Raw genomic sequence first — 26,697 nt, 5'->3', positions numbered from 1 at the left:
CTAACAGGTACTCCAAGTATTTCCCCATCTGGCCCAGTGGGCTCACTATCTAATTATGGTATCTAGGGCAATGGAGGGTTGAGTGACTTATTCAATACAAATTTCTGAAATAAAAATGTTTTCAAAGTGTTCCAGAATAATATATAATTGGATAATTGTTTAATTTAAATTGGCAACTCACCCTATCATTTAACTGCTTGATACTGAAATTATAAAGTTAGAGACTTATATCACTCTCTCTTAAAGGTTGGAAAATGCAAATTTAAACCAAATCCAAGGGAGTGTACATTGTATCAGCTAGATGTTATGTACTGAGGGGGCCTATCCCTGTAAAATTGAGAGTAAGTGCATACATAATTTAAAAATGAACCTTGCTTATATTGGAAGCCAATGGAGACTAATAAACAATGGAACGATCAGAATGTCCTCCACTCAATGGCCATCAAAATAGGTCTAAACTAAATGGATATTGCTGGTACACAGTGGCCATAATTTGCATAGATTCATCACTACTGCCTATAAAAATAGTGGTGCTAAACATATTCATTCATTTAAGCACCGATGACAGCATTTAAATTAATATGGTTAACAGATTGGCTCAGTATTGACCCCACTATATTTTGCGACAGGAGATAAAATACTTCAAGCATCTTATATGTCTTTTGGTCTACTGTTAAGGTTGATTGAATAATAGAGTATAAACAAATTAGGCATGATAGAATATGAATAGAAATTGATACAAATTATTAAATCATACAAGATAGCAAATCAAAAACTGAGATGTGAACAAATACTCATGCCATGAATTTCTGCATTCTGGTGGTATATAAGAAAACAATTGGCCTATTAAATATGGAATACGTATTTTATTAGATTTTTACGCAGAGTTCTTATATATGTTTTTTATGCCTTAATATACTAGGATTTTTTTCCCCCAGATTTTCCATGATTGTCATTTGCTGAGCTTCTGGGTGGTGAATTGATATTTAATACTGCCTATTGTGTATATGTGATTTGAGTTTTGCAATTAAGAAGAGCAATGGGAGCCTATTGGGCCTTGTTATATGTAATGGTTGGTTTAATTTCTTTCACTTCTGTCTTGTTCATTGCAAATTGATCATTAAGATTTGAATTCTAATATGTCACAAGGGTTGTAAACGTTGAAGCTTGAGTGCAGATTTTGGTTTTAATAACTGATGATGGAAAGCAAATTTATAATTTTGTTACATATTGCAGTTCATATATTTTAACATTGTATTTTATGATGTTATAAATATTTTTAGCTGACTTTTAGTATAGTTTTTACAGTTTAGACTATAATGTATAAATTATCTTGCTACTTTGGCAGGAATAGGTATCCAACTGTTTAGAGTTTAATTGACATAAAGAACACACACCCGGTCGAGCTGCTTTTTGCTTGATTAGAGGATATCTGAGCAGAATAACAGCATGGCTTTCCTTATCAGAAACAAAATAATGGTCCTACTATACATCACAATGAGAACAAAATGAAACAGATCACTGAAAATGTAAATAGGAGGATAGTTTCAAAGCCATTTAGATGTGTAAATACACATTTATCTGCGTAACTAAAAAGTATGTTTGGGATTCACAGCACTGTTCTGCCCCCGGCAGCTGTATACTAGTGTTTATAGTGCAGCTAAAAAATGAATTTAATGCTACCATGTTTCCCTGAAAATAAGACAGTCTTATATTAATTTTGGGCCCAAAATAGGCACTAGGTCTTATTTTCAGGTCTTTTTTTTAATGTACAATGATCATCTCTCCCTCCCCTTCCCTATGCGTCGCCGAGGTTGGTGAATGTGGTTACTTAACGGGAGTGGGAGCCTTGATAAAGCCCTGGCAGACAGACGGGCGAAACATGTTGGACATTCATGATTCCACCCTCCCGACTAGCGTCAATTAAAAAGCTAAGTACTTTTGGTACACTTTTGGTATACTTTATACTTTAATCATAATTGAAAAACGTATGTTATACACACTTTAAAAGACAGGTCCAGTGACGAAAGGGTGCATAAAGCCCCGCACCATGAAATATATTTGAGTGCGAGGTGGCCCTCTGAGGATCTTTAAACTATAAAAACATTTAACAAAGGATGTTAAAATGGAGTCTGGTAGACTTGTAAGATAACTTCTTGCAGGGACGGACTGATTATGCGAATAGTCTCCATTAAGAAAACTAGGTGCTGAGATTCACATTATATGGAGTGATACAGAAACATTATAACATTCTTAGTCTTGGTAACCATCCCTTTTAAAAATAATTCCTAGCATCTTGTTTGCTTTTTTGGCTATCGCCACACATTGGGTGGAAGGTTTCATCGTATTGTCTACAATTACATCGAGATCCTTTTCTTGGGCAGTAACCCCCAAAATGGACCCTAGCATCTGGTAACTGTGATTTGGGTTACTCTTCCCAATGTGTATCACTTTGCATGTGTTCCTACGTTTTACCCCATTCCCACTTTCTCCTTTTCTTCTTAAAAATGTAACTTTTCCCCATCCTTCCCTATTATCCTCACTCTCAAGTTTGTCTTGTTGATATCATATATGTTCGCACTATTTATTTCCAAAATGACAACTATTTTAAATTTTTTTTTTAATTTATTTATTTATTTTTTATTTTATCTCTCTCTCCTTTTAAATTTTATTGTTAACCGGCCAGATATCTGTTGATGGTCGGTATATTAAAAACTAATAAACTTGAAACTTGAAACTTCATCTGCTACTTGGACGCCCAGTCTTCCAATTTCCTAAGGTCTGCCTACAATTTTTCACAATCTGCATGCGTTTTAACAACTTTGAACAGTTAGTGTCTTCTACAAATTTAATCACCTCATTCATAGTTCCAATTTCCAGATCATTTATAAATAAGTGAAATAGCACCGGTCCCAGTACAAATCCCTGCGGCACTCCATTGTTACTCTTCTTCATTGAGAAAAATGACCATTTAAGCCTACCCTCTTTTTACTATCCGATAACCAATTCCTAATCCACAACTGAACTTTACCACCTATCCCATGACTCTTTAATTTTCTCAGGCGCCTCTCATGAGGAACTTTGTTAAAAGCTTTCTGAAAATCTAGATACACTAAATCAACTGGCTCACCTTTATCCACTTGTTTAGTCACACCTTCAAAGATGTCATGCAAATTGGTGGGGCAAGATCTCCCTCAACTGAACCCATGCTGACTCTGTCCTATTAAATCATGTTTGTCTATGTGTTCTACAATTTTACTTATTTTTTTAATTGTTTCTACTATTTTGACTGACACTGAAGTCAGGCTTACCGGTCTATAATTTCCCAGATTTCCCCTGGACCCCTTTTTAAAAATCAACCTAACATTGGCCACCTTCCAATCTTCAGATACCACAGATGATTTTAGTGACAGATTACAGATCACTAACAGCAGGTCAGCAATTTCATGTCTGTATTTTTAGTACCCTGGGATGTATACCATCCAGTCCAGATGATTAACCATTTTTTAACTTGTTAAATTGGCTTAGTACATCTTCCATATTCACCGAGATTTGTTTCAGCTCCTCTGCATCATCACCCTTGAAAACCATTTCCGATTCAGGTAGATCTCTTACATCTTCTGCTGTAAAGATCAAAGCGAGGAATTCATTCAGTCTCTCTGCTATGGCCTTATTCTCCCTGAGCGCCCCTTTTGCTCCTTGATCATCCAACGCCCCCATGGATTCCCTCGCAGGCTCTCTGCATCTGATGTACCTAAAATAAATTATGAGTTTTTGCTTCTTTTGCAAGTTTCTCTTCATATTCTTTCTTAGCTTTCTTTATCAATGCTTTGCATCTTGCTTTCCAGTGCATGTGTCTCTTCTTATTGTCTTCATTCAGATCCTTTTTCCATTCTTTGAAGGATGATTTTTTTGCTCCAATAGCCTCTTTCACTTCACCTTTTTAACCATGTTGGTTCTCGTTTCCTCTTCTTTCCACCTTTGTTAATACGTAGAATTCATCTGGTCTGGGCTTCCACAATAGTATTTTTAAATAACATCCACGCCTGGTTTACAGTCCTAATCTTTGCAACTGATCCTTTTAGCTTCTTTTTAAACATTTTCCTCATTTAATCATAGTCACCCTTTTGAAAATTAAATGTCTCTAGAGTAGATTTCTTTTGCAACATCACTCCAGGTATCAGCTCAAATTTGATCACATTATGATCACTGTTTCCCAGGAGACCCAACACATTTAATTCCTGTACTATGCTTTGCTTTCTACTAAGGACCAAATTTAAAATAGCTATCCCTTGTAAGGATTGTTAGTCAGGCCCCCACAATGTATGGTTGGTGGGGTTATATTAGAGGCGCCCTTACACACGCCAGGTCCCAGGTTCAGTTCCCTCACAGAAGATTCACCAGGAGTAGAATCCAATAAGAAACACAGCCAGAGGTGATTGCATAAATAATATATTATAGAAATGGGCTTACAGAAAAGCAATATTTATAAGCATTACAATTAAGCATTACAATTAAGTAGAGAGCAAAGCAGTTTCCCTGCCTTACATAGTTCAGAGACAGAGAGACTGAAGTTCTAAGGAGAGCCAGAGAGAGAGAGAGAGAGAAAGGGGGATGGAGTGATGGTCTAAGTTTCGGGTTCCATAGATAAAGAGGATAGACAGAGAGATAGACAGAGAAAGAGATAGCTTAAGAGAAACAAGAGAGGACCAGAGTGCCAAGAGCCAAGAGAGGGGGGTGATGCTGCGAGGGGGCTTTTATAGTTTGGAAACTTATTCTAAAAACCAGAATCTATTGAGCTTCAATAGAAGTTAAATCTCCCCCCCTCCTTCGTAGACAGGAGAAAAATAGGCTGTAGTCATTTATGTATTTCCAGTATGTCTCTGACAATAGTTTCTGATTAACTTTAGTTATCTGTGCACCTGGACCCATTGTCCTAAGCACCCTCTTAATCAGACATTAACACAATAACACCTTTAGCTAATCATGATTTAATCAGGGCTACTTAAAACAGTCTCCCTGCCCTCAGGGTCTATCTGCATTCACATGCCAGAGTCAGATTGATATAATTTCCCATAGGCCTTTGCTGACATTAGTTATGCCAACTGAAAATGCTGAATGCTAGCAATAGCTATGCTGACATCTCCCATACTTTTTTTATTTTTATTCTTTGAAATGAAGGCAAGCTTGCGGTACCCTTCTATAAACAGCCAGTCTGCATTTCGCAGATGCCTCGCTTACCTCCAACAGCACGTCCCCTGTCCTGCTGAATCTCCAAGCTATGAAGATAAACAGTTCCCATTATGAGTTCAAACCTCTGTCTTAGGTTGTATAGTCCGTCATCTGGACGGGGACCCCAGTATGCTTATATCTTACCCGTCGTTGAGCGAATGAACGGTGCATAAGGGATGCAGGAAGCTTTTTCAGGAGGTTCAGGTATAAAGGTACCAAGATGTCATGAGAGAGTATGCAAGTATGGGATAATATTATGTCTGACCCTGGTAATGCAATAGGCCATGCCAAATTAAAACCAAATTAGAACCAAATTAGCAAGTGTCAGAGAAGATACTGGAAATACATGTATAACTACCTTAAAAGTTAGAAGGAACTTTGTATGATATGCGTTGTAAAGAAATGTACATGTGTTTCACTTTACAGCAAAGGAAAATCATAACAATACATAACAAAATTTGTAGAATAATTAAGATAATGATAGGGTGAATTAAAACATTAAATACGTGGTTTGCAGTGGGCGAATACTCAAAGCAAAGTTCCCAAACTGAGACATGAGTGTCTCGTAGCAAATTTTCTACAGTTTATGCAATGTGTCCATTTTCAAAAGTGATAAATGTCTCGTTCCCCATACCAAGAGGTAGTGGATGCACAGCATATGAAATAAAGTCTGGAATGTCCATAGAATCATTAGTAACCAGAGGTGTGGAGTAGGTTGTCCCATTAATGGTGATGGAGGACAGAGGTGAATGACTACACCAGGTATTATTCAGTAAATAGGTTGAACTGTACAGCAAAGCGTGCTTAGGAAGGTGGCTATCATGAATCCGTAGATCCAACAAACAGGAAACAACGAACAGGAAACATTGTGTACAACATGTGTGAGAAGGTAGAGAAGTTTTTGCAGTCAGGGTGCAGGAAGCTGAATTAGTCCAGCAGGAACCGGCAGTCTCTTTAAACTGGTGAGATGCACACTTGGGATGAAATGATGTTTGCACAGGATCTGTCAGTCACTAGAAACTAGTGGTGTTCACCCTTGAGATGAAATGATGTCTGTGCATACAGGGAGGGATAAACCGGCTTGAAAAGAGTCCAGATATCATTCAGCAGCTGTACTCCAGTGTGATCCAAATAAGAGATAGAAAACGAGAGAGAAACCATGTTGCCTGTACTGAATGTATAGAGAGAGAGAGAGAGAGACCAGGTTGCCTGTACTGATTGTGGTAAAATGTAACAATATTAATGCATTTACTTGGTATAGTTATGGCAAAAGAGAGACAATATTCAGGTACTTAAGGTTCTTAATCAGACATGCCAAAAAGATATGTTTTTGTGTGCTGCATATAACTATTATGGCACTTCAGAGAGACCATAATTCTGTACTGAATGTATATATAAAAAAATTATGTCAGAAATGTGTACTGAATCTAGTGAGGAGCATAGAATAAACACGGTATAAAGTGAAACCTTTACTTAAAAATATAACCCCTAACTAAGCTACATTTAGGATATGAAACAATAGGTAAAAAGAACATTGCGCAATTGGGCTAGTTACAAAAAAAAATGGGGAAAAGGGCTCTAGAAATGGTCAATGTTATGTATCCTGGGGTACTCCCTAAACTAAAACAAATAGACAAAAGACAGACCACATGGCATAGACAAAACATAAAACACAAAGTTTTCTTCCATCTGTCAAGTGTTCAGGGCTGAATTTAATTCTGCAAATAAACACCTTGTTATAGAAAAACACAGCAAAGATGAACACATGAGTAGTACAAATAATGCATATCATAACCATCTCATATCCAGAAAAGGCATAAAGCTAATATCTTCTTTGGAACATCTTTATCTCTGCAGTGATAAAGAGGAACCTTGGAAAACACTAGAAAGATCTTTATGCCAAAACTGGTCTGGGATGGCTATGTATATATCCGAACAGCTGCTAAGAAAAAGAAAAAACATTTTAAATTGGCAGCATCCTCAAGGTCACTTAAAACAAACTTTGTCCATGTTCCATTCAGGCCGACCTTGACCACATGTCTGCCACCTGGGTCCCACTGCACTCGGAGGATTGGGCACTGCGGTGCAGAAGTCAGGTGCAGGCTAGATGTGTCTTCTTTTGTCTGCACTGTCGTGTCCTGGCATTCAGAGGCAAGGGGCAAATTCCGAAAATCATTAATCATGTCTAGGACAGAGAAAAATGCACATTTAGGGTTAAATTTCACAGTAATGTCAGAGTAAGAGGCTGCCCCTTGTGCTACAGGCTTTGAAATCTTAGTTAGGGCCTGAGAGTGTATAGTGAGCCTAACAGAGCCCTCTGGTTTAGCATCTGACCAAGCTGGAGAGCGACATGCTAAAGAGATAGGTCCACTCCGACCCCTCTTCTCCATCTTAGGCACCAATTCTGTTGCTGGAGGAAGTACAGGATGCTGTGTTTGTGGTTGAGGATCTTCGGCCTCAAACAAAATTTCAGTGTACCTTTTCCCACAATCTTGTGCCCAAACAGAAACATCTGCAGCCTCTGAGTGAGTTACACTATGATCATGCTGCTGCACTAGCATGCTACACTGTGTGGCTAACTGCACAGGAATAACCTCATGAACCAAAGGTTTAGAAGCATTTGGAATTCCTGTACCTAATGCAAGACCAGCCACCTCAACTATTTCTTTGCCTGTATTTTGTGGGATAGATACACACTTTGCTTTGTCATTTAGACCCTGAATCTCACAAATTTCCATATTTTTCTGATCTCCAGTAGGAGGCGCTCTATCTGTAAAACTGATTCCAGCCCCTGCATCAATTAAAGTTAATTTATCCTGACCCTCTATAGTAGTATTAACAATGGGGCAGCTGCAAGTGTCCAATATCAAAGGTGCCACATACCTCAAGCTGAATTCTGAGTCTGACTTCTTTCCCTTATCCTGCGTCTCCAAAAATGAGTCCACAGGAAAGTGATAGGAGTCTGGCAGGGATGTGAAGGCTTGAGTCACCTTGGTATTTGGACACAGAGAGTCAGGACATCCCTATGCACTAACACTGTTTTTCCTGGTTGTCAAATCACTTTTTATTCTGTCCAATTCTATCTGCATTGTGTGTTTATCCTGTTCCTGTTTTATTTTCTCTATTTCTAATTTTTCCTTTTGGTCTCTGAGTTCATGGAAGGGAATGTAAGTGGAGGAATTTCTGTAACTACCTCTGACATGCCCCCTATTTCCTGTGTGTGGTGTTTTATTGTATTGGGGTGCTCCCTCAGCACGCCACCTTCTAGCTTCTGATACTGAAATAATTTGAGTTAACTGGGTCTTCCACACAGACCCAATCCTGAGCAGTAAAGTGTCAAAAGGGGTAGTTTTAGGGTCCTCCGAAAACAACAGAAGGTGTGTAGTAATCTCGGGGGATAATAATTCTAATAGAAATTCCTTATGTTCTCTCTGACCATAATCTGAAGAAATGGGCCAGTGTTCATTCTCTTTAAGTACAGCGTGTATTACCCACACCCTTTATGCAAACTGCTCTAGTGTATCACTTGGCAGAGGTGAAAAAGTTCTAAGTACCTGTAGGGAGCTGCATCGAAATAGTTTTTTGATGCCCATCTTTACAAACTGGTATGGATGAACAAGAGATCCAAATTTATAATAATGTGGACCCAGGGCTAGGTGCAAAAGCTTATCAAAATCTGCATTGTTCATTTTGTATTTCCCTAGACCCCAGTGAATCAGTATGTCAGTAGCCCATTTGCACCATTCATTTAAATTAAAAGGCATAGGGCCCACTTTCTCCACTATTCTTTCAATGTCACTATCTTTCATAGGTCCCTGCAGTACTACAGTTACTGGAGCTGTGTCACTTATAGGGGTACTTTTGGTATTGCTCTGGCCTGGTAATGAATTTTCCTCATCTTCATTTGTCGGTTCTTCTTCCTGTTCTACATCTATAGCTAGTTTACCTTTTCTCTGACCTGCTACAAAAACTGTGTTCTGTTTCTCTATAAACTGACTACATGGATTATATGGTGATGGTGGCACAGGTGCAGACGGCAGAATCTGTGAGGAGACAGCATTAACCTGTCCCTGTGAGGCACATTTTTATTTTAAATACTTTAATTCTGCTTTGGCCTCTTCTAATTGTTCATTTACAGTTAAAAAGGAATTTGTAGCTTGAACAATTTGAGTTCTTAGCATGGATATATTAATTTGTGCTTCATCTAAGTCTTTGGACAACTGATGGCTCTGAGTGTTCAAGTCAGTATTTTCTTGTCTTATGCTAATAATTCCCTTACATATGCCTTGAATGAAAAGACACTTTCGTTTATTTGTTTTCTTTCTAAACTCCTGAGAATGATCAACCATTTGTTTCTGAATATCATGCCATGTGTGTTCTGGAAAATTACCCTCATATGGACCCCCTTTCTTGTCAAAATATTTGTGTACAATATCTGTGAGTTCTTGAAAATCAAAAGGTTCATATTTGAGGCTGCAGTCTGCCTTGGTACGTGGGCCTTGCTCATCCCTGTCTGTGTGTTGCCTTTGAGATTGAAATTAGAGAATGACACGGTGAAAAAATTGGTCCCCGTCACCGCCCCGTCCCCGTCTCACCATCCCCATCACCGCCCCGTCCCCGTCTCACCATCCTCTTCACCGCCCCGTCACAGCCACTGCCACCCCATTCACCGCCCCGTCACCGCCACTGCAATCCCATTCACTTTTCTTTATTTACGTATAAAGGAAACATTCTTTAAAACTTTAAAACTTTAAAACTTAGTTAAATATTAGTTAATAACTATACAAAAACAAAACACGCAGAGAAAAAATTAATTAATATAAATTCTCAAAACTGACACATTTTGATCACTAAATTTAAAATAGTTATTTTTCATACAGTTTTTCAATCACTAATCTTCCACCACCCCTGGGGCTAGCAATGCAAAAACAAACACGACATGTACTTTAAATGCTTACAATGTTAGCCTATATGGTAAGTAGACGCGGCCGCTGTACCTAATCGCGGCAAAGATCTCCCTGCCGTGATTAGCATAGTGACCGCGGCTACGGCTGCAAGTCTCCCCCCCCCCCAGCGATCACGGCAGGAGGGCACCCAACCCCTCCTGTAGACCCCCCCAACGGCCCTCCCGACAATCGCAGCAGAAGGGTACCCAACCCCTCCTGCCGGTCCTCCCAATGGCCTCCCCTAAGATCGCCGGCAGGAGGGTACCCAACCCCTCCTGCTGGACCCCCCCCCCAACGAACCCTCCCACCCCGGAACCCCCTAGTCTTACTTTCCAAGTTGGACCGGACGGCTCCTCACACGTATGGCCAGCAGGCTTGCCTCCGTCCAAATGAGGCGGGCCCGCCCCTACCCTGCCCAACCCACAGGATCCTAGGGCCTGATTGGTCTAGGCACCTAAAGCCACTCCCGCTATAGGAGGGGCCTTAGGTGCTTGGGCCAATCAGGCCCTAGGATCCTGTGGGTTAGGCAGGGGAGGGGAGGGGCGGGCCCGCCTCATTTGGACGGAGGCAGGCCTGCTGGCCAGACGAGCGAGGAGCTGTCCGGTCCAACTTGGAAAGTAAGACTAAGGGTGGTGTTTCGGGATGGCGGGGTTTGTTGGGGGAGGGACCGGCAGGAGGGGTTGGGCACCCTCCTATTGGCGATATAGGGGGCCGTTGGGGGTGCCGGCAGGAGGGGTTGGGCACCCTCCTACCAGTGAGGGCGATCGTCGGGGGGGGGGGGCAGTGAAAACACAGGTAAATAGCGGTTCCTAGAAGGGGGGACATTGGCCTGCGGGGACAAATCTATTCACCGTTTTTGCGGTCGGTGAAAGGATTTGTCCCCGCGTCTGCGGCGATTTGCTAATGAGGTCACCATAACCCGCAGCCAAACCGCAGCCATGCAGCGGTTCGCTGCGGGGATCGCTCCCCGTGTCATTCTCTAATTGAAATGCTCCCACTGATGAAGGATGGAGACTTTAGTTAATAGGTAGAAAAAAAAAATGAGGTAAAGCGTCTTAGGCAAGAGTCATTGGCATAAATAATACACTTATGCCCACACTTGCCCACATTTTAAATGCAAAGGTTACTACCTGAAATTTACAGGCAGAAGTTTAGCAGGAAAAATATAAGAAGTCTGTTAGAAGAGGAGAGATGCCAGCTGCCAGTTCCAGTCCAGTGTGCACTGGGCCTTTCACCAGGGCAGAGACTGACAAGAAATAGAATTAAAAGCACAAAGGAAAAAACAAAAAGGAAAAGTTATTAGTAAAGATGTGGCGTGTCTTAATTGAGTGACTGTTTTAATTTTGGACCATGCTTTTCTAAAGAGCAGCTCAAATATCCTTACATGTAATACACTCTAGCAAGCCTATAATAGCAAATCATACAATGCAAACTGGCATAGGTAACACTACAAAGCCTTTTGATAGTAAAATCTCACCAAATATAAAACCCAAAATATTACTGAAACTTTTCACAAATGTGTCATCCAGTCTATAACAATTTAAGGGTTCCAGAAGGTCTTTTGATTTCTATCTCACTCTGTCTATCAATCAAAAATACAAAGTCTATTGATAAGTAAAATCTCACCAAGTATAAAACCCCACAGTATTACTGGAACTTTTCACCAGTGTGTCATCCAGTCTAAAGTACAATCAATCTAAGGGTTTTCCAAGGTCTTTTGATTTCTATCTCACTCTGTCTATACATAATCCTATTGCACAGTGCATACAAGGGAAAAAAAATTGAATTCTACTTACCCAAATGAAATCATCAGGAATGACTGAGATGAGCCCTCAAAATGTAAGGATTGTTAGTCAGGCCCCCACAATGTATGGTTGGTGGGGTTATATTAGAGGCGACCTTACACATGCCAGGTCCCAGGTTCAGTTCCCTCACAGAAGATTCACCAGGAGTAGAATCCAATAAGAAACACAGCCAGAGGTGATTGCATAAAGAATATATTATAGAAATGGGCTTACAGAAAAGCAATATTTATAAGCATTACAATTAAGTAGAGAGCAAAGCAGTTTCCCTGCCTTACAGAGTTCAGAGGCAAAGAGACAGAGAGTCTGAAGTTCTAAGGAGAGCCAGAGAGAGAGAGAGAAAGGGGGATGGGGTGATGGTCTAAGTTTCGGGTTCCATAGATAAAGAGGATAGACAGAGAGATAGACAGAGAAAGAGATAGCTCAAGAGAAACAAGAGAGGGCCAAAGTGCCAAGAGCCAAGAGAGGGGTGTGATGCTGCGAGGGGGCTTTTATAGTTTGGAAACTTATTCTAAAAACCAGAATCTATTGAGCTTCAATAGAAGTTAAATCTCCCCCCTCCTTCGTAGACAGGAGAAAAATAGGCTGTAGTCATATATGTATTTCCAGTATGTCTCTGACAATAGTTTCTGATTAACTTTAGTTATCTGTGCACCTGGACCCATTGTCCTAAGCACCCTCTTAATCAGACATTAACACAATAACACCTTTTAGCTAATCATGATTTAATCAGGGCTATTTAAAACAGTCTCCCTGCCCTCAGGGTCTATCTGCATTCACATGCCAGAGTCAGATTGATATAATTTCCCATAGGCCTTTGCTGACATTAGTTATGCCAACTGAAAATGCTGAATGCTAGCAATAGCTATGCTGACACCCCTCTTGTTGGTTCATGGACCAGTTGCTCCAAGAAGCAGTCATTTACGACGTCTAGGAATTTTACCTTCCTAGCTCTCCCTGATGTAACATTTAACCAGCCAATGTTGGGTAATTGAAGTCAACAATTAATACAATCTTACTCATATATAAAGAAGAAAGAAAACTGTTGCCTAACAAAATGAAGTGCTTTAGCACCACAGAATCTCCAAACCCTAACTAACAATCCAAATGTTGGGAGAAAAAGGTGAGCTTCATGGGCCAATAAAACTCCCAAACTAGTTTCTATAATATATCTTCCTGGTTCTTGAATATATATGATGTAAATATACAAAAATCCTGAAGCCTGTAAAAATCAAAATAGCACAAATGTGTTTGTGAAAATGATGAAATGAAGTGATTAATGTGATAATGGTTATCTGTGTGAGTGTGATTGTGAAAAGATGTGTGCCATACTAACACCCCCCTTCACCCTTTTTATAAAACCATAGTTTTTAGCACAAGACGTGGTGGTGACAGTTCCAATGCTCGTATGAATTCTATGAGCATCGGAGCCATTACCGCCTCGGCTGGTGCTAAAAAACATGCTTTGGTTTTGTAAAAAGAGGGGGGGCGGAATGTTAGTATGGCACACATCTTTTCACAATCACACTCACACAGATAACCATTATCACATTAATCACTTCATTTCATCACTTTCACAAACACATTCGTTCAATCCATCACATCATTGATCTTCTATGCTCATGGTTTTCAATTTTATTTAACAATTAATATTTACTTTTTCATTTTTGTTTGTCACTTTTCTTATTTTATTTCATTCGAGTTTCTTGTTTTCCATGTTTTCTGTCCAATTGTCTCACATTTCATTCACAAAAATGTGCATGTAGCATCCCTTACACTTCGATACCTTCACACTAATATGTCAAACCTATTTTCATTATTTCATTTTATTTAAAGGACCCCTGAGGAAGACAAAATATTGCCAAAACATGACCCGTGTAAGGTTCAGTGTCAACGGTTCCTGGAAGCAATTAGTGTATTGTGAGAATTTTTTTAAATAAGTGCTATTCATGTTTTAGACTTTTACATTTTGAATATAATAAACTTTTAAGGCTCCTTTTACGAAGGTGCGCTAGCGTTTTTAGCGCAACACATCGAATTAGCACGCGCTGTAGCGTGTGCTAGCCAAAAAACTACCACCTGCTCAAGAGGAATGTGCTTCCAGAGGGCGTAATAGGGCAGAGGATGGTACTGGGATTCAAGAAAGGATTGGACAATTTCCTGTTGGAAAAGGGGATAGAGGGGTATAGATAGAGGATTACTGCTTTGGTCCTGGACCTGTTGGGTCGCCGCATAAGCAGACTGCTGGGCATTATGGACCTCAGGTCTGACCCAGCGGAGGCATTGCTTATGTTCTTAGACGGTAGCGGCTAGCACGTGTGGCATTTTAGCGCACGCTATTCTGTGCGTTAAGGCCCTAACGCGCCTTCGTAAAAGGAGCCTTTAAATTTGACAACTCCTGTCACATCCAGGGACTCTTTTTCTACTCTGCTTTTTTAATTCACCAGTGTTGCTATGGAACACAGGTCTTCCTTTTTTTGCTTTGTGGGTGCAATACTCCTTCAACCACTGTCTGCATGGGTGATGCATTTTAGATTATGTTGTGCAAGGGAGCTGTATGGTAGTTATTAATTAGAAGCCCATACTGAAGCATCCAGTTGAAGTTGGAAATAAAACATGTAAATAGTACACCATTGTCCTGCCTCATAAAAAATGTTATTTCTGAGTTCCTGACTCAAAGAATTAACATAAAGGGACTGTGGCCATTATTTCAGAAATATGTACACCTGCAAATAGATAAATAGAACCAAGAAAGGATGTCAAATATATAAATATCCACAAAAATACACCCTCAAAATGTTCAGGATAACGTCACTTAATTTAACTAAAAGGGAGAAAAGACCTCAGTGTCTAATAGGGGCTATCCAAATAGCAACCCACATAGACAAGCTGGTTACAAATATCTCTGAGTTTTTGGATTATGCTAGCGGTTATATTGGAGTAGCTGCTATGCTCTGAGTTTTTCTCCGATGGAGTGATTTTCTCCTGCTTCCAAGCCTCAGGATTACGTTTAACGGATTGAGAAGTCATTAAGAAGACAGCAATTTTCAGATAAGTGACTTTATTGAAAATTTTGAAATAGAGACTTGAAATTGACTGTTATTTTTTTGAAAGTTATTGTGAAATTGCGTCTTCAACTTTTTGGGAGTTTTTTTACCGAGGATGTGTCTGCTGGTTTCAAGTGATATTTGTAACCCAGCTTGTCTATGTGGGTTGCTGTTTGGATAACCCCTATTAGACACTGAGGTCTTTTCTCCCTTTTAGTTAAATTAAGTGACGTTATCCTGAACATTTTGAGGGTGTATTTTTGTGGATATTTATACACCTGCAAATAGAGCCATGTGCATGAGTATATGGTATATATACATATACATATGAAAGCAGATTTCACAAAGCTGCTATTTATATGTGGACCTCCATATCAAGGGGGCATGGTTCGGGATGGCTTGGATAGGACTAAAATCTAAATGTGTATTCCTTATTTTATAAAAGGAATATATGTATATGGGGAAATTTTATCATGTTAGTATTTGTACCAGCTCAACGGCAGGCATATACAGTATATATTTTAAAGTGTTCATTTTGGTTAGGGATTTATACAAGAGATTAAGGGAGCCATTCTTCTCAGTCCCCCATTGTTTAATTCTATACTCAAACCCCCTAAAATACTACTAGTATATTGATGACATTTTAATGATTTGGACTAAGAGAGAAGAAACTCAATTTTACAGTTCTTTCAATACATGCCATTCTACAATGAAATTTAAATTTGACTACTCCACAGAAAAAGCCAGCTTTCTAACACCACAGTTTCTATCAACAGTGGCTATATACAAACGTCTGTATATAAGAAACCAACTGACAGAAGCTGCTACTTCCACAACTCCAGCTTCTACTCTTTACATACAAAAGAATCCATTACAAGAGGGTGCTGAAACGTTCTCAGCCCAACCTAAATTCTGAGCATTATTTTGCCACTGTAACTAAAAAAAGTGTTAGCATATTTCATTAAGTGCCAATTTGCAGAAGTAAAATTCTATGTTTTGACATGTTTCAGATCATTGGTTGAACCATATCCATGTCATTCTCTTCTTGGTTGGGCTGAGAACTTTTCAGAACCAAGCCACATGATACCACCTTTTCTGCTCTGACCCAAAAGACAGAAATAAACACCTCAAAATCCTGATTGAATCCTTCAAACAAAAAGGCTACAGCTCCAAAATAATCTCCAAGAATATTGCCTCTTCATCCATCACTGCATCCGGGAGAGCAAAAGACAAAGCATGATGAAGTAAAGGAAGTGATGCTCACCTGGCTTCGGGAGCAGCCAAAAAACTTCTCTGCAGGACTGCAGAAGCTAGTTGATCGATAGAACAAATGTGCTTCTTGCATGGGGACTTTGTGGAAAAGCGATATGTTCAATTGCTCACAGTTATTTCTATTAAAACCATTAAGGGCTCCTTTTACAAAGGTGTGTTAGGGCTTTAGCGTGCGCTTAATTGCCGTGCGTGCTAGGCCTTAACGCCAGCATTGAGCTGGCATTAGTTCTAGGAGCGTAGCACGGGTTTAGCGCATGCTAAAATCCGTGCGTTAAAAATGCTAGTGCACTGTAAGGATTGTAGTGGCCCCCACAATGTGAGGTTGTAGGGGTTATGTTAGGCGCCCTTACAAAACGCCAGATCCCGAGTTCAATACTGTCACCGAAGATCCACCAGGAAGTAGACTCAAATAAGAAGCACAGCCAGAGGTGATTGCATAAAGAATATATTATAGAAATAGGCTTACAGAAAAGCAAGATTCATAAAAGTTACAATTTAGCATTAAAATTAATGAGAGATATAAGTTTTACAATTACAGAGACTGCTTCTGTATTCTTGTGAATGAGAGAGAACACACAAAGAAAGAGAGAGAGAGAGAAATAGGGGGGTGGGGAGCAGTGTTCCCTCTAAGCGGGCGGGTGTTGTGAGCAAACTTTTTTCACTGTGAGCTAAAAATATCGGGCGCCAGCAAGTTATGAGCCAAATAAATATGTTGCTTTCTACCACAGAACTTCCTTACGTTTGTATGGAATCTATCCCCTTTCAACTTTAGAGAGTGCCCTCTCGTTCTCCCTGCCTTAGCTACTAAGTCTATTCCCTTCAGTACCTTGAATGTTTCTATCATGTCCCCTCTCAATCTCCTCTGCTCAAGGGCCCAGTTTCTCTAATCTTTCGCTGTACGGCAACTCCTCCAGCCCCTTAACCATTTTAGTTGCTCTTCTCTGGATCCTTTCGAGTAGTACCGTGTCCTTCTTAAAGTACCAGTGCTGGACGCAGTACTCCAGGTGAGGGCGTACCATGGCCCGGTACAGCAGCATGATAACCTTCTCTGTCTCTTCAGTCCAGCATCTGCCCCTTCCATTCACTGTCTGTCTTTCCCTGCCATCTCTCCTCCTGCCCCCCCCCACCCCCCAATTTGGTCTAGCATCCATCATCTTCCTTCTGTTCCCCTCATGGTCTGGCATCTCTATCCTTCCCTCCCCCCTGTGGTTTTTAGCATATCTCTCTTCTCATTTCCTCCACTCAGATCTGATCATTCTCTGCTCTCTCTTCCCTTTTCTTCTCTGGTCTTCCTTCTCTATTTTCTGCCTCCATCTAAATTAAATTCTTTCTTACTATTTAGTCCCGTTTCCCTCTTTTCACTGTGTCTACACACAGCTTGTCACCCCTTTCCCTCACCCCTCCATTATCTTACTATTTTCTTCCCCCTTTATTTATCTCCTCCTTCCATCCAGTATGTGTTCTTTCCCCACTTCCATTCAGCATCTGCTCTCCCTTCTCAACTGACATCCATCTGCCTTCTGCTCTCTCTCCCTTCTTCTCACTTCCATCATCTGTCCCCTTCTCTCTCTCTCTCATCTCCTCCATTCCATCATCTGCCCCTTCTCTCTCTCTCTCTCTCCCCCCCCCCAACTTCCATCATCTGCCCCCCTTCCCCTCACCTTTGTGGGTCACTTTCTTTCCCCTGAGGGTGGCTCATGTCACAGGGGAAGCTTTGGCCGAGCAGAACCGCTTGATTGACAGTGGAACTTACTTGATTGATGTCGATGCTGGGGCCCGTTGCCGTTTGAAGGAAAAAAAAAAAAGGTGGAAAAAAGGAACCTGTAAAGGCGAGAGGAAGGGAAACCTCCAGGACAGCTGCTTTTTGCCCTCCTTCAGCGGCCCAAGAGTTCAGACCAGCAGCGGCAGCTCTGTATGCTTTTAACTGCCGGGACTCCTGCCTTCCACCGCGTTTGCCTCCTGCCTTGTCTCCGCACCTCCAGACCAGCAGCGGCAGCTGTGTATGCTTTTAACTTCGGCACAGAGCTGCCCCTAATCAATAGTTTAGCGCGGTTTCATGAGGCAGCCTCGGGGCCTTTGATAGCCGGCCCGCTTCGATGATGCGATGTGGGCCGGCCTAGCAAAGGCCCCGAGGCTGCCTTATGAAACCGCGCTAAACTATTGATTAGGGGCAGCTCTGTGCCGAAGTTAAAAGCATACACAGCTGCCGCTGCTGGTCTGGAGGTGCGGAGACAAGGCAGGAGGCAAACGCGGTGGAAGGCAGGAGTCCCGGCACAGCGACTGCAACAGGAAGTTGCAAGTCAGCTGACGCCGGCCTTTCGTTGCGGCGGGGACCGAATCCTTCGCGGACCGGCAAGATTTTGTTTGCGGACCGGCGGTTGAAGAACTGTGCTCTACACTGTGTGCGCTGTGACGAGAAACATGTGCGCTGCGAGGTAATATTTTGTGCGCGTGCGCACGTCAACGCAGCTTAGCGGGAACACTGGTGGGGAGGGTGATATCCCAAGCTTTGGGTTCCAGAAGATAGACAAGAGAGGAGCAAAAGGAGCCAGAGGAGCAAGAGGGGGGGGGTGATGTTGCGAGGGGGGCTTTTATACTTTGGAAACTTATTCTAAATATAGAATCTATTGAGCTTCAATAGAAATTAAGCATCCCCATCCTTAGTAAACTTGTGCTAGACAGGAAAAGAATAGGCTGAAGTCAAATGTAATTTCCAGTATGCCTCTGACAATAGTTTCTGATTAATCTTAGTTATCTGTGCACCTGGACCCATTGTATATCCTAAGCTGTCCATCCTAAGCATCAGACATTAACACGTCTTCTTAACACCTTTTCACCTCTCTTAGCTGCAAGTTGGTTTGTTACCTTTTAAGCATGATTTAATTAGGGCTGTTTGAAACCATCTGCCTGGATGCTTTCTGTCTGTGCATGAGCACTCAGGGTCTATCTGCATCCACATCCCAGAGTCAGATTGATATAATTTCCTATAGGCCTTTGCTGACATTAGTTATGCCAACTGAAAATGCTGATTGCTAGTAATAGCTATGCTGACACGCACCTTAGTAAAAGGAGCTCTAAATATATTTTGCCTTTACTTTTTGATTTATCATTGTCTATAGTAGCTTCTTATAGTCACAACTGTTAGGATACCATTTAGAGATTAGCAGTACTTTGAATGTTTGAAACTGCAATGCTGGCTACTTTTTAGAAAAATGGTAACATTCCATTTGGTTGTGTTTTGGTAGGTCTGGTATGGAGCAACTTAATCAGGAAAAAGAATATTTCCAAACTAAACTCAAGAGTATAATAAAAAGAAATAATGAACTAGAGGAACAATGTATCCAGCATGGGAGAATGCATGAGAGGATGAAGACAAGGTAAAATATTTTTTAGATCTGATTCAAGTGTTAATAGCAGTTTGCAAAAGAACATAGCAGGTATTTCAAGAAATGGCAGTGATTAGTATTTCACCCTTCTAAGAACAGTATGCATACTATGTTCATCTCTCTGTCTAAATACAAATTCTTATTCTTAAGAAATAAGAAACTGAATACTCTTTCTTCTTCATCATTACAGCCTTGCACATTCAGTCACCCTTTAAATAAGATAGTTTGAGAACAATATTATAAAGGTATTTTCAAATATATATGACAGTGTATGTATATAAAGTTACCTCATGTGTAAAAGTACACATGATCAGAGCATCCATATTTTATTTTATTTTTGTTCAAAGTTTTATTAAGAAAATGAAAATACAAAGAAAGTATACCACAATCTGGAAACAGAAACAATCAGAAGCTAACCAAAGCACAAGACAAAAGGGTCTACCGCATGGTGTCTGCGCGGAGACAAATGATCCCCACCCAAAATCCAAAGGTCAACCCACCCCCAATAACCCCCCCAGAACTCCCCCCTCCCACCCCTCCAAGCACTCCAGTGTCAGAAATTCAAAAGAGCACTTCGGGCACTATGGGACAAACTGTCCCAAACAGGAGCCCAAACCGCGAGCATCCATATTTTTATGTGACCTGCATGTAGACATGTTCTGGGGTGGATATTAGGTGGACTGCAGGTAGAGTTGCAATTTACAGTATGCTCATACTTTTATAAGTTATGCACATTCATGCCCACTTCATTTTAGATACAATTTCAGCAGGAGTTGTGGTGATATTTTATAAGTCTAAGTTTGAGTTAACGTTTTGGGAAAGACATCCAGATATCCAGTAGAGAAAATGTCCATTCTCAAAACTGCAAGATGTCTATATTTTTTTTAAATGACCTATGTAGATGTTTTGGTCCTTAGTACGTCTATCCTTTTTGCCATTCTCAAATATAAATACAGTGGTACCTCGGTTTACGAGTGCACCGGTTTGCGAGTGTTTTGCAAGACGAGCAAAACACTTAGCAAACTTTTGTCTTGTAAATCGAGCACTGCCCCGATAAACGAGCACTCAGCAATGGTGGCCCAGGGGTGAATACCTACCTGCGGGTGCTGCAGTAATTCCAAAGTGGTGCCTTCCTTCCCTCGGGGTCTCTGTGCAGCTGCCCTCCCGCTTCGGCCGATGCCTCTGCCGTCCGTCAGCACCTCCCGGCTCCCATCCCATCCAAACCGGCCAACATCCTGAATGAGCATGCGCGCGGCTTCACCTCACCTCTACTAAGTCAGCCGCTGCCCCGACAACATGCTAACCACATACAAGCAAGCAGGATGTCCTGCGTGCTTCTCCTTGGTGAGCGTGTTGTCAGGGCAGCGGCTGACTTAGGAGAGGAGAGGTGAAGCCGCACGCATGCTCATTCAGGGTGGCGGCCGACTTGGATGGGAGGCGCTGATGGACGGCAGAGGCATCGGCCGAAGTGGGAGGGCAGCTGCACGGGAAACCCGAGGGAAGGAAAGCACCACTTTGGAATCGCTGCAGCACCCACAGGCAGGTACTCACTCCTGGGCCACCATTACAAACTTTGGTTGTGGAACGAATCTTCTGAGTTTGCATTAAGGCCTATGGGGAACTTGGCTTTGATAAACGAGCGTTTTGGATTACAAGCACGATCCTGGAACGGATTATGCTCATAAACTATGGTTCCACTGTATATCTACATGAAAAACGCACAAAAGCAAGTTTTCCTCTAGGCAGCCTGCATTCTTAGCAATCTGTTCAGACAGCTGAGCATAGCAGAGGGGCTTTTCTAAGAAGTACTGTAGTAAATTTCACATTAAAAGTCCCAGGTACAGATGTCAGTATATCCACCTGTCATCTTAAAGTAGGTACAGTAGGTCTTGGAGGGCTCCCCATACAATGTAAGCAAGATATGGTGACATCTGTATCTGGAACTTTTAATGTGAAATTCACTGCCATAACCTCTGCTCTCTAGGCTCAATGTGTCTGAGTTAATATCTGAAGCTGCTTGGGCTGAGAACTTTTCAGCACCACCTGGCAATACAGGCTAGAATGTACTGGTTTTTTAACATCTTTGGATGGTGGGAGGGGGTCAGTGACCACTGGGGAAGTAAGGGAGGTCACACCTTAATCCCTCCGGTGGTCATCTGGTCAGTTTGGGCACCTTTTTAGCTTTTAGACGCTTTTAAAAAATTTCTAGCTCCAAACGTCTAAAAAAGCCCAGGATCATTTGTTAAACATTTGATTATGCCTGATGGTCTGCGCATGCGCGGGTATCACTATAGAGCGATCCATGCAGGCAGATGGGGGCATTCCTCCGATCGCCCCCATCTGCATATTTTTTGTTCCTGAATTCATCGGGCTCAATCGGGCAGGTTAGTAAATCCAGGCCTTGGTTTAGCTCTTTTCCACATAGCCTCAAGCATTTTTTTCTCTTATTGTTTTTGTTGTTGTGGTTATTTTGTTTGGTTGTTTTTTCTTTTTTGTCAATTATAGGCTTCAAGAAGCAGGAGTGTCTCTTTTGTTGTGGTGCTTATACCTATTAGTGCTAATCTTCTAATAGCGGATTCATTCCCCACCATGCATCCCTGCTATCAGTTCCAACTAAAGAAAGTCCCACTAATACATAGTAATTAACGGCATCTAAAGACCTGAACAGTTCATCCAGTCTCCTTATATATATATATATATGTTTTATTTTATTTTTCTTCATTTTGTAAAGTTCTTACTCTCATGCTAACATAGACTGCTGCATAAGGATTGATCTTATATCCTGTGGTTAGAACTGTGCCATGCCATAATAAATTTTTTTTTCCATTCAAATTTGATTAAATACATAGGCCAGTAATTTTAAAAAAGCAATGTGCCTCTCTCTGTCTTTTTGAATACTATAATCATGGCCTCAGGAAAGGTACCTCAGAAGTTTTTCAGAAATCTGATAGCCAACAGAATTGTCCTGGTAGTTCAAATAGATGATCAGATGGCAATGTTTAACCTGAATAAGCAGGGAGAAACAGATTCTTTCTGTATTGCTGTGTTGGGAAACTATTAAGGCCTGGAATTGGGCCGCCTCTCGAGGGATGACCCTAAAAGCCATATACCTTGCAGGAAGAGAAAATATTCTGGCAGACAGGCTTAGTTGCCATCTGGACCTCAATGAGTAGTCCCTGGATCAGGATCTTTCTCTAGTGGTGCATACCAGAGGTAGAGCTGTTTGCAGCAGCCTGGCACAGAAAGGCACAAATCTTCTGATCCAGGAGATCAAAAGGCAGGCTAGTGGCAAACACCTTCTCCTTTCATTGGGAGTGACAGGTATTTTGTAAATTCATAGCTTCATTCTGGCGAAGACAATTTGGTTTCCCCTTCTTTGGCATTTGTTCCTGAGATAATCAGTGAAGCTTTAAACTTCTCCATATCTGATCATGTAGCACCAGGAATTGTTGCTTCACACCTCACCCTTCTGCAAATCTGTGTTGGATAGCATTTACAAAACTGTGCTTCCTGTTTGCTATGGCTAGTGTTGTCATTTGGGGGGGGGAGGTTATTTTCCATTTTTTGACTATTAGCTTTTGCTACATTGTATTCCACTGAAAGGAATATACTTTTCTTAGATAAACTGTAAATCAGTATTCAGATGGTTCCCTTATTAATCATTTTTGTGAACACATTTACTGCAACAGTGGTTGTTGTACAAAGCTGTCTATAAATACAATTGGTTGTATATAATGTGTGTGTGTGTAAATATATATATATATATATATGTGTGTGTGTGTATATGTTTTTGTATATATTTCAATACAGATTTTATATACCTTTAAAAAGAGAACTTAGTTTGGGGCAGATGTGTCTATATTCTTCAGGCATCAGTAAATGTAACTTAACTATAAAAGCATTGCAACCATCTGTGTAACAAGTTAGCAGAGATCTGCAAATGCTTGTTTCTATAAATAAGACAGAGATGTGTTTTCATAAATCTGATGTCTATGATGGGATACTGAATGTGTCAAATCAGAATTACATGCTGTGTTGCTGGGATGAGTCTGCAACTAACTACTTGGGATATTTTGCCATAAATCTCTTCAAGCAGCTGCATAAACAGCTGTAACAGTCTAAAGGGAGATCAAGCTGTAGGGAATTGTTAGTTGCGGATATATATGTCAGATCCCCTGGGGAGGGGGGGGTACTCCTTTACATGCAAGAATCCAGGGACAAGAAAATTGTCACCTCTCCAACCACCCACCCACCTAAACCACCTTTATTTTGTGTATGTTGTTAGGCATTCTTAATGATATCTAAAGATCCAATTAAATAAAAATAAATAAGGCTCCCTTTTTTCAAGCTGTGTTTGGGTATTTTAAACAGCGGCCACTGAAGTGAAAGCTCTGACACTCTTAGAATTCCTATGAACATGGGAGCTTTTACCACAGCGGCCAGCAATAAAAAAAAATCCTAACACAGCTTGATAAAGGGGGCCTAAATAAATTAGTTTTAGAGGTACTTGTAATAAAGAAATGGCTTAGCTAAAAGTTATACAGTATAATCTCGTTATAACGAACTCGCTTATAACGGAATATCGTTTATAGCGGACAAGGTCTGCTGGTCCCAGCCGTGCGCCTTTATGAACATGCAGAAAATCATTGCATGTAGCGAACTTGCATATAACGGATAAACAATCTGGTCCCCAGAACCGCTTTTAGCTGTAGTTTTGTTTGGCTATAATGGACATGCAAGCTCCGCCTACAAGGTGCGTGGCATGCCGGTGATACAGTATCAAAATGCAGCCCAGAAGAAAATGACAGATTACTTTTCTTTCCAGTACAGTACGACATAACGCTTTAGAACATCTTTTACCCCCCTCCTCTACAAAGCCACGCTAGCAGCTGCCGCGCGGTAACAGCCCCAAAGCCCTGCGCGGCTTTGTAGAAGAGGGGTAAGTGTTCTGGTTTTGCAATCATTTCATGCCATACCAATGTTTTGCTGAGTTTTGTTATTGATATGGTTGTGCAGTGACTGTTGTTCATTGATTGTACGTTATTTCAAGTTGACCTAAATAAAGTTTAAAAAAATGCAACTCTGGATATAAAGGACTCTGAATACAATGGACTGTTTTTCCAGGTCCCTTGAAGTCCGTTATAACGAGATTATACTATAGATCCTTATTGAAAAGACCTGACCTACTTAAAACTCTGTTAACATAATACTACTGAGTTTGTGCCAATTTGCTTGGCATATGTCCAAATGGAAAGCTACTAAAAAAAAATAAAATTACATTTTATGTAATTTGTTTTGAGTAGTGAAAGTCACAATTATAATTGATCAACAGATTCAGATACACAGTTAATCATCATTGTAAATTTACTAATATTTCCACTCATAGAATCCCTCTATGTGATTCATTTTGGTTAAATATGTTATCAGTGTTTCCTTTCCTTTCAAGGAAGGAGAAGTAAGGTATACTCGTACATAAGCATTTGTAAATAAAAATGTTTTATTGAAACATATCCCAAAGCACAAATTGAAATGTCTTCAGTTACATGTACATTTACAAAGCCACGCTAGCGGTTTATAGCGCACGCTAATCTGGAAATCTACCACCTGCTCAAAAGGAGGCGATAGCAGCTAGCGCGTGTGGCAATTTAGCGTGCGCTATTCCACGCGTTAAGGTCCTAGCGTGGCTTTGTAAAAGGAGCTCTAAGGTATTACCTGAATTATTTATTTACCTTAACAGAAGAGAGATCTGTGTGCTGCTTTATATCAGTCCAGATCAGAGTAGTACAAAAAAAATGCACAGTGTTTTAAAATAAAAATCTTCACTTTGCAAAAGACATTTTTCTAGCTTCTAAGACAGAGAGCAGAATTGTAATACTTGGTATCTTCCAAGATTTGCACAACAGGGGTATTCATTTTTTAACTGTGATATGGTGTCTTAAAAATTTATTGCACACTGAGGGGTCCTTTCACTAACCTGCACTAAAAAATTGGCTTGCACGATCCCCAGCTCAGGTCTTTCCCACACATTGAAGCCACTTTTAGTGTGGTAGTAAAATGGTTACACACTAATTTCTCCTTGAGTACGTGGCCATTAGAGTGTGAGCACTTATCAACATCTATTTTGTAGGCAATATTGTCTCACATGTTCATCCTGCGGTTAGCACATGACAATGTAGCCACACTAACCGATTAGCCTAACAGAACACGCCTACCCACCACCCTAGATAAACTTCCAGCACTAAAAAATACTTTTTTTACTTTTTAGCATAGGGGCTGCTTGTGCCAATCCCAAATCTACCATGTGATGACTTTCTAGTGCAAAAAGCATGAGTCTTGAACCAGTGGGTTATTCACATCTACTTGTTAGTTTGTGTAGAAGGCATCATTTACATTTTTGGGGCTCTTCCTCCCCTATCTCTGCTGTGCTCTGCTTCTCAGTTTCTCCTTCTATACATGAGTTGAAGGTGTCACTCTGATCTCTGCTCAGTTGTTATTTTCATGCATTTTGGTCTCATTTTTAGAGGCTTCTTGGTGCTGCAGAGGTCCTTAGGTTCCCTTGGGCAGCTCTGCCTGGGTGAAGACAGACTCTCAGAGGTCTATAGCTGGGAGAGCAACCCTTTTTTAAGGGTACCTACCTAGACAGCCTGCAAAAACACTTTTAGTGGCTCAGGGACCATTCCCCTGGTAGCGAAGTTCGTTCCTGGTTGGTACTGGAGGTGGATCTCAGGCTGTGTGGAATCTGTGTTGGTTCTGAGGACTTTATCAGTTATCAGCTTCGTTTCTCCTCCTCCCCAAAGATGCATGCGGAGCTGTCTGGGATCTCGGCTGTAACACACTTCAGCATCAACTCCAAATGAAATAGCTGCTGCTATCCCAGACTCCTGATGCAGGCACCATAGCCGAAACATGGACCGTGTCGAGACTTGATTTTACTATTTGCCATATATATATGTGACCGTTTTAGTCTATTTGCATATATAATTTATTTACTACTAATAAAGAGGGGTTTGAA

At 40.9% G+C, this 26,697-nt stretch overlaps 1 protein-coding gene across 1 annotated transcript in view; it reads left to right on the top strand.

Annotated features, from left to right (window-relative positions):
• SDCCAG8 (SHH signaling and ciliogenesis regulator SDCCAG8) overlaps positions 1-26,697 on the top strand; it is a 462,443-nt gene that overhangs the window by 339,217 nt on the left and 96,529 nt on the right. The window contains exon 16 of the mRNA XM_033937699.1: positions 19,545-19,676. Within this exon, the coding sequence (XP_033793590.1) occupies positions 19,545-19,676 (132 nt within the window). The remainder of the gene's footprint in view (positions 1-19,544; positions 19,677-26,697) is intronic.

The sequence above is a fragment of the Geotrypetes seraphini genome, chromosome 3, assembly GCF_902459505.1.
Source record: "Geotrypetes seraphini chromosome 3, aGeoSer1.1, whole genome shotgun sequence".
Lineage (NCBI taxonomy): Eukaryota > Metazoa > Chordata > Amphibia > Gymnophiona > Dermophiidae > Geotrypetes > Geotrypetes seraphini.
The sequence above is the reverse complement of the archived record's forward strand: the minus strand, read 5'-3'. Positions and strand labels throughout refer to the sequence as shown.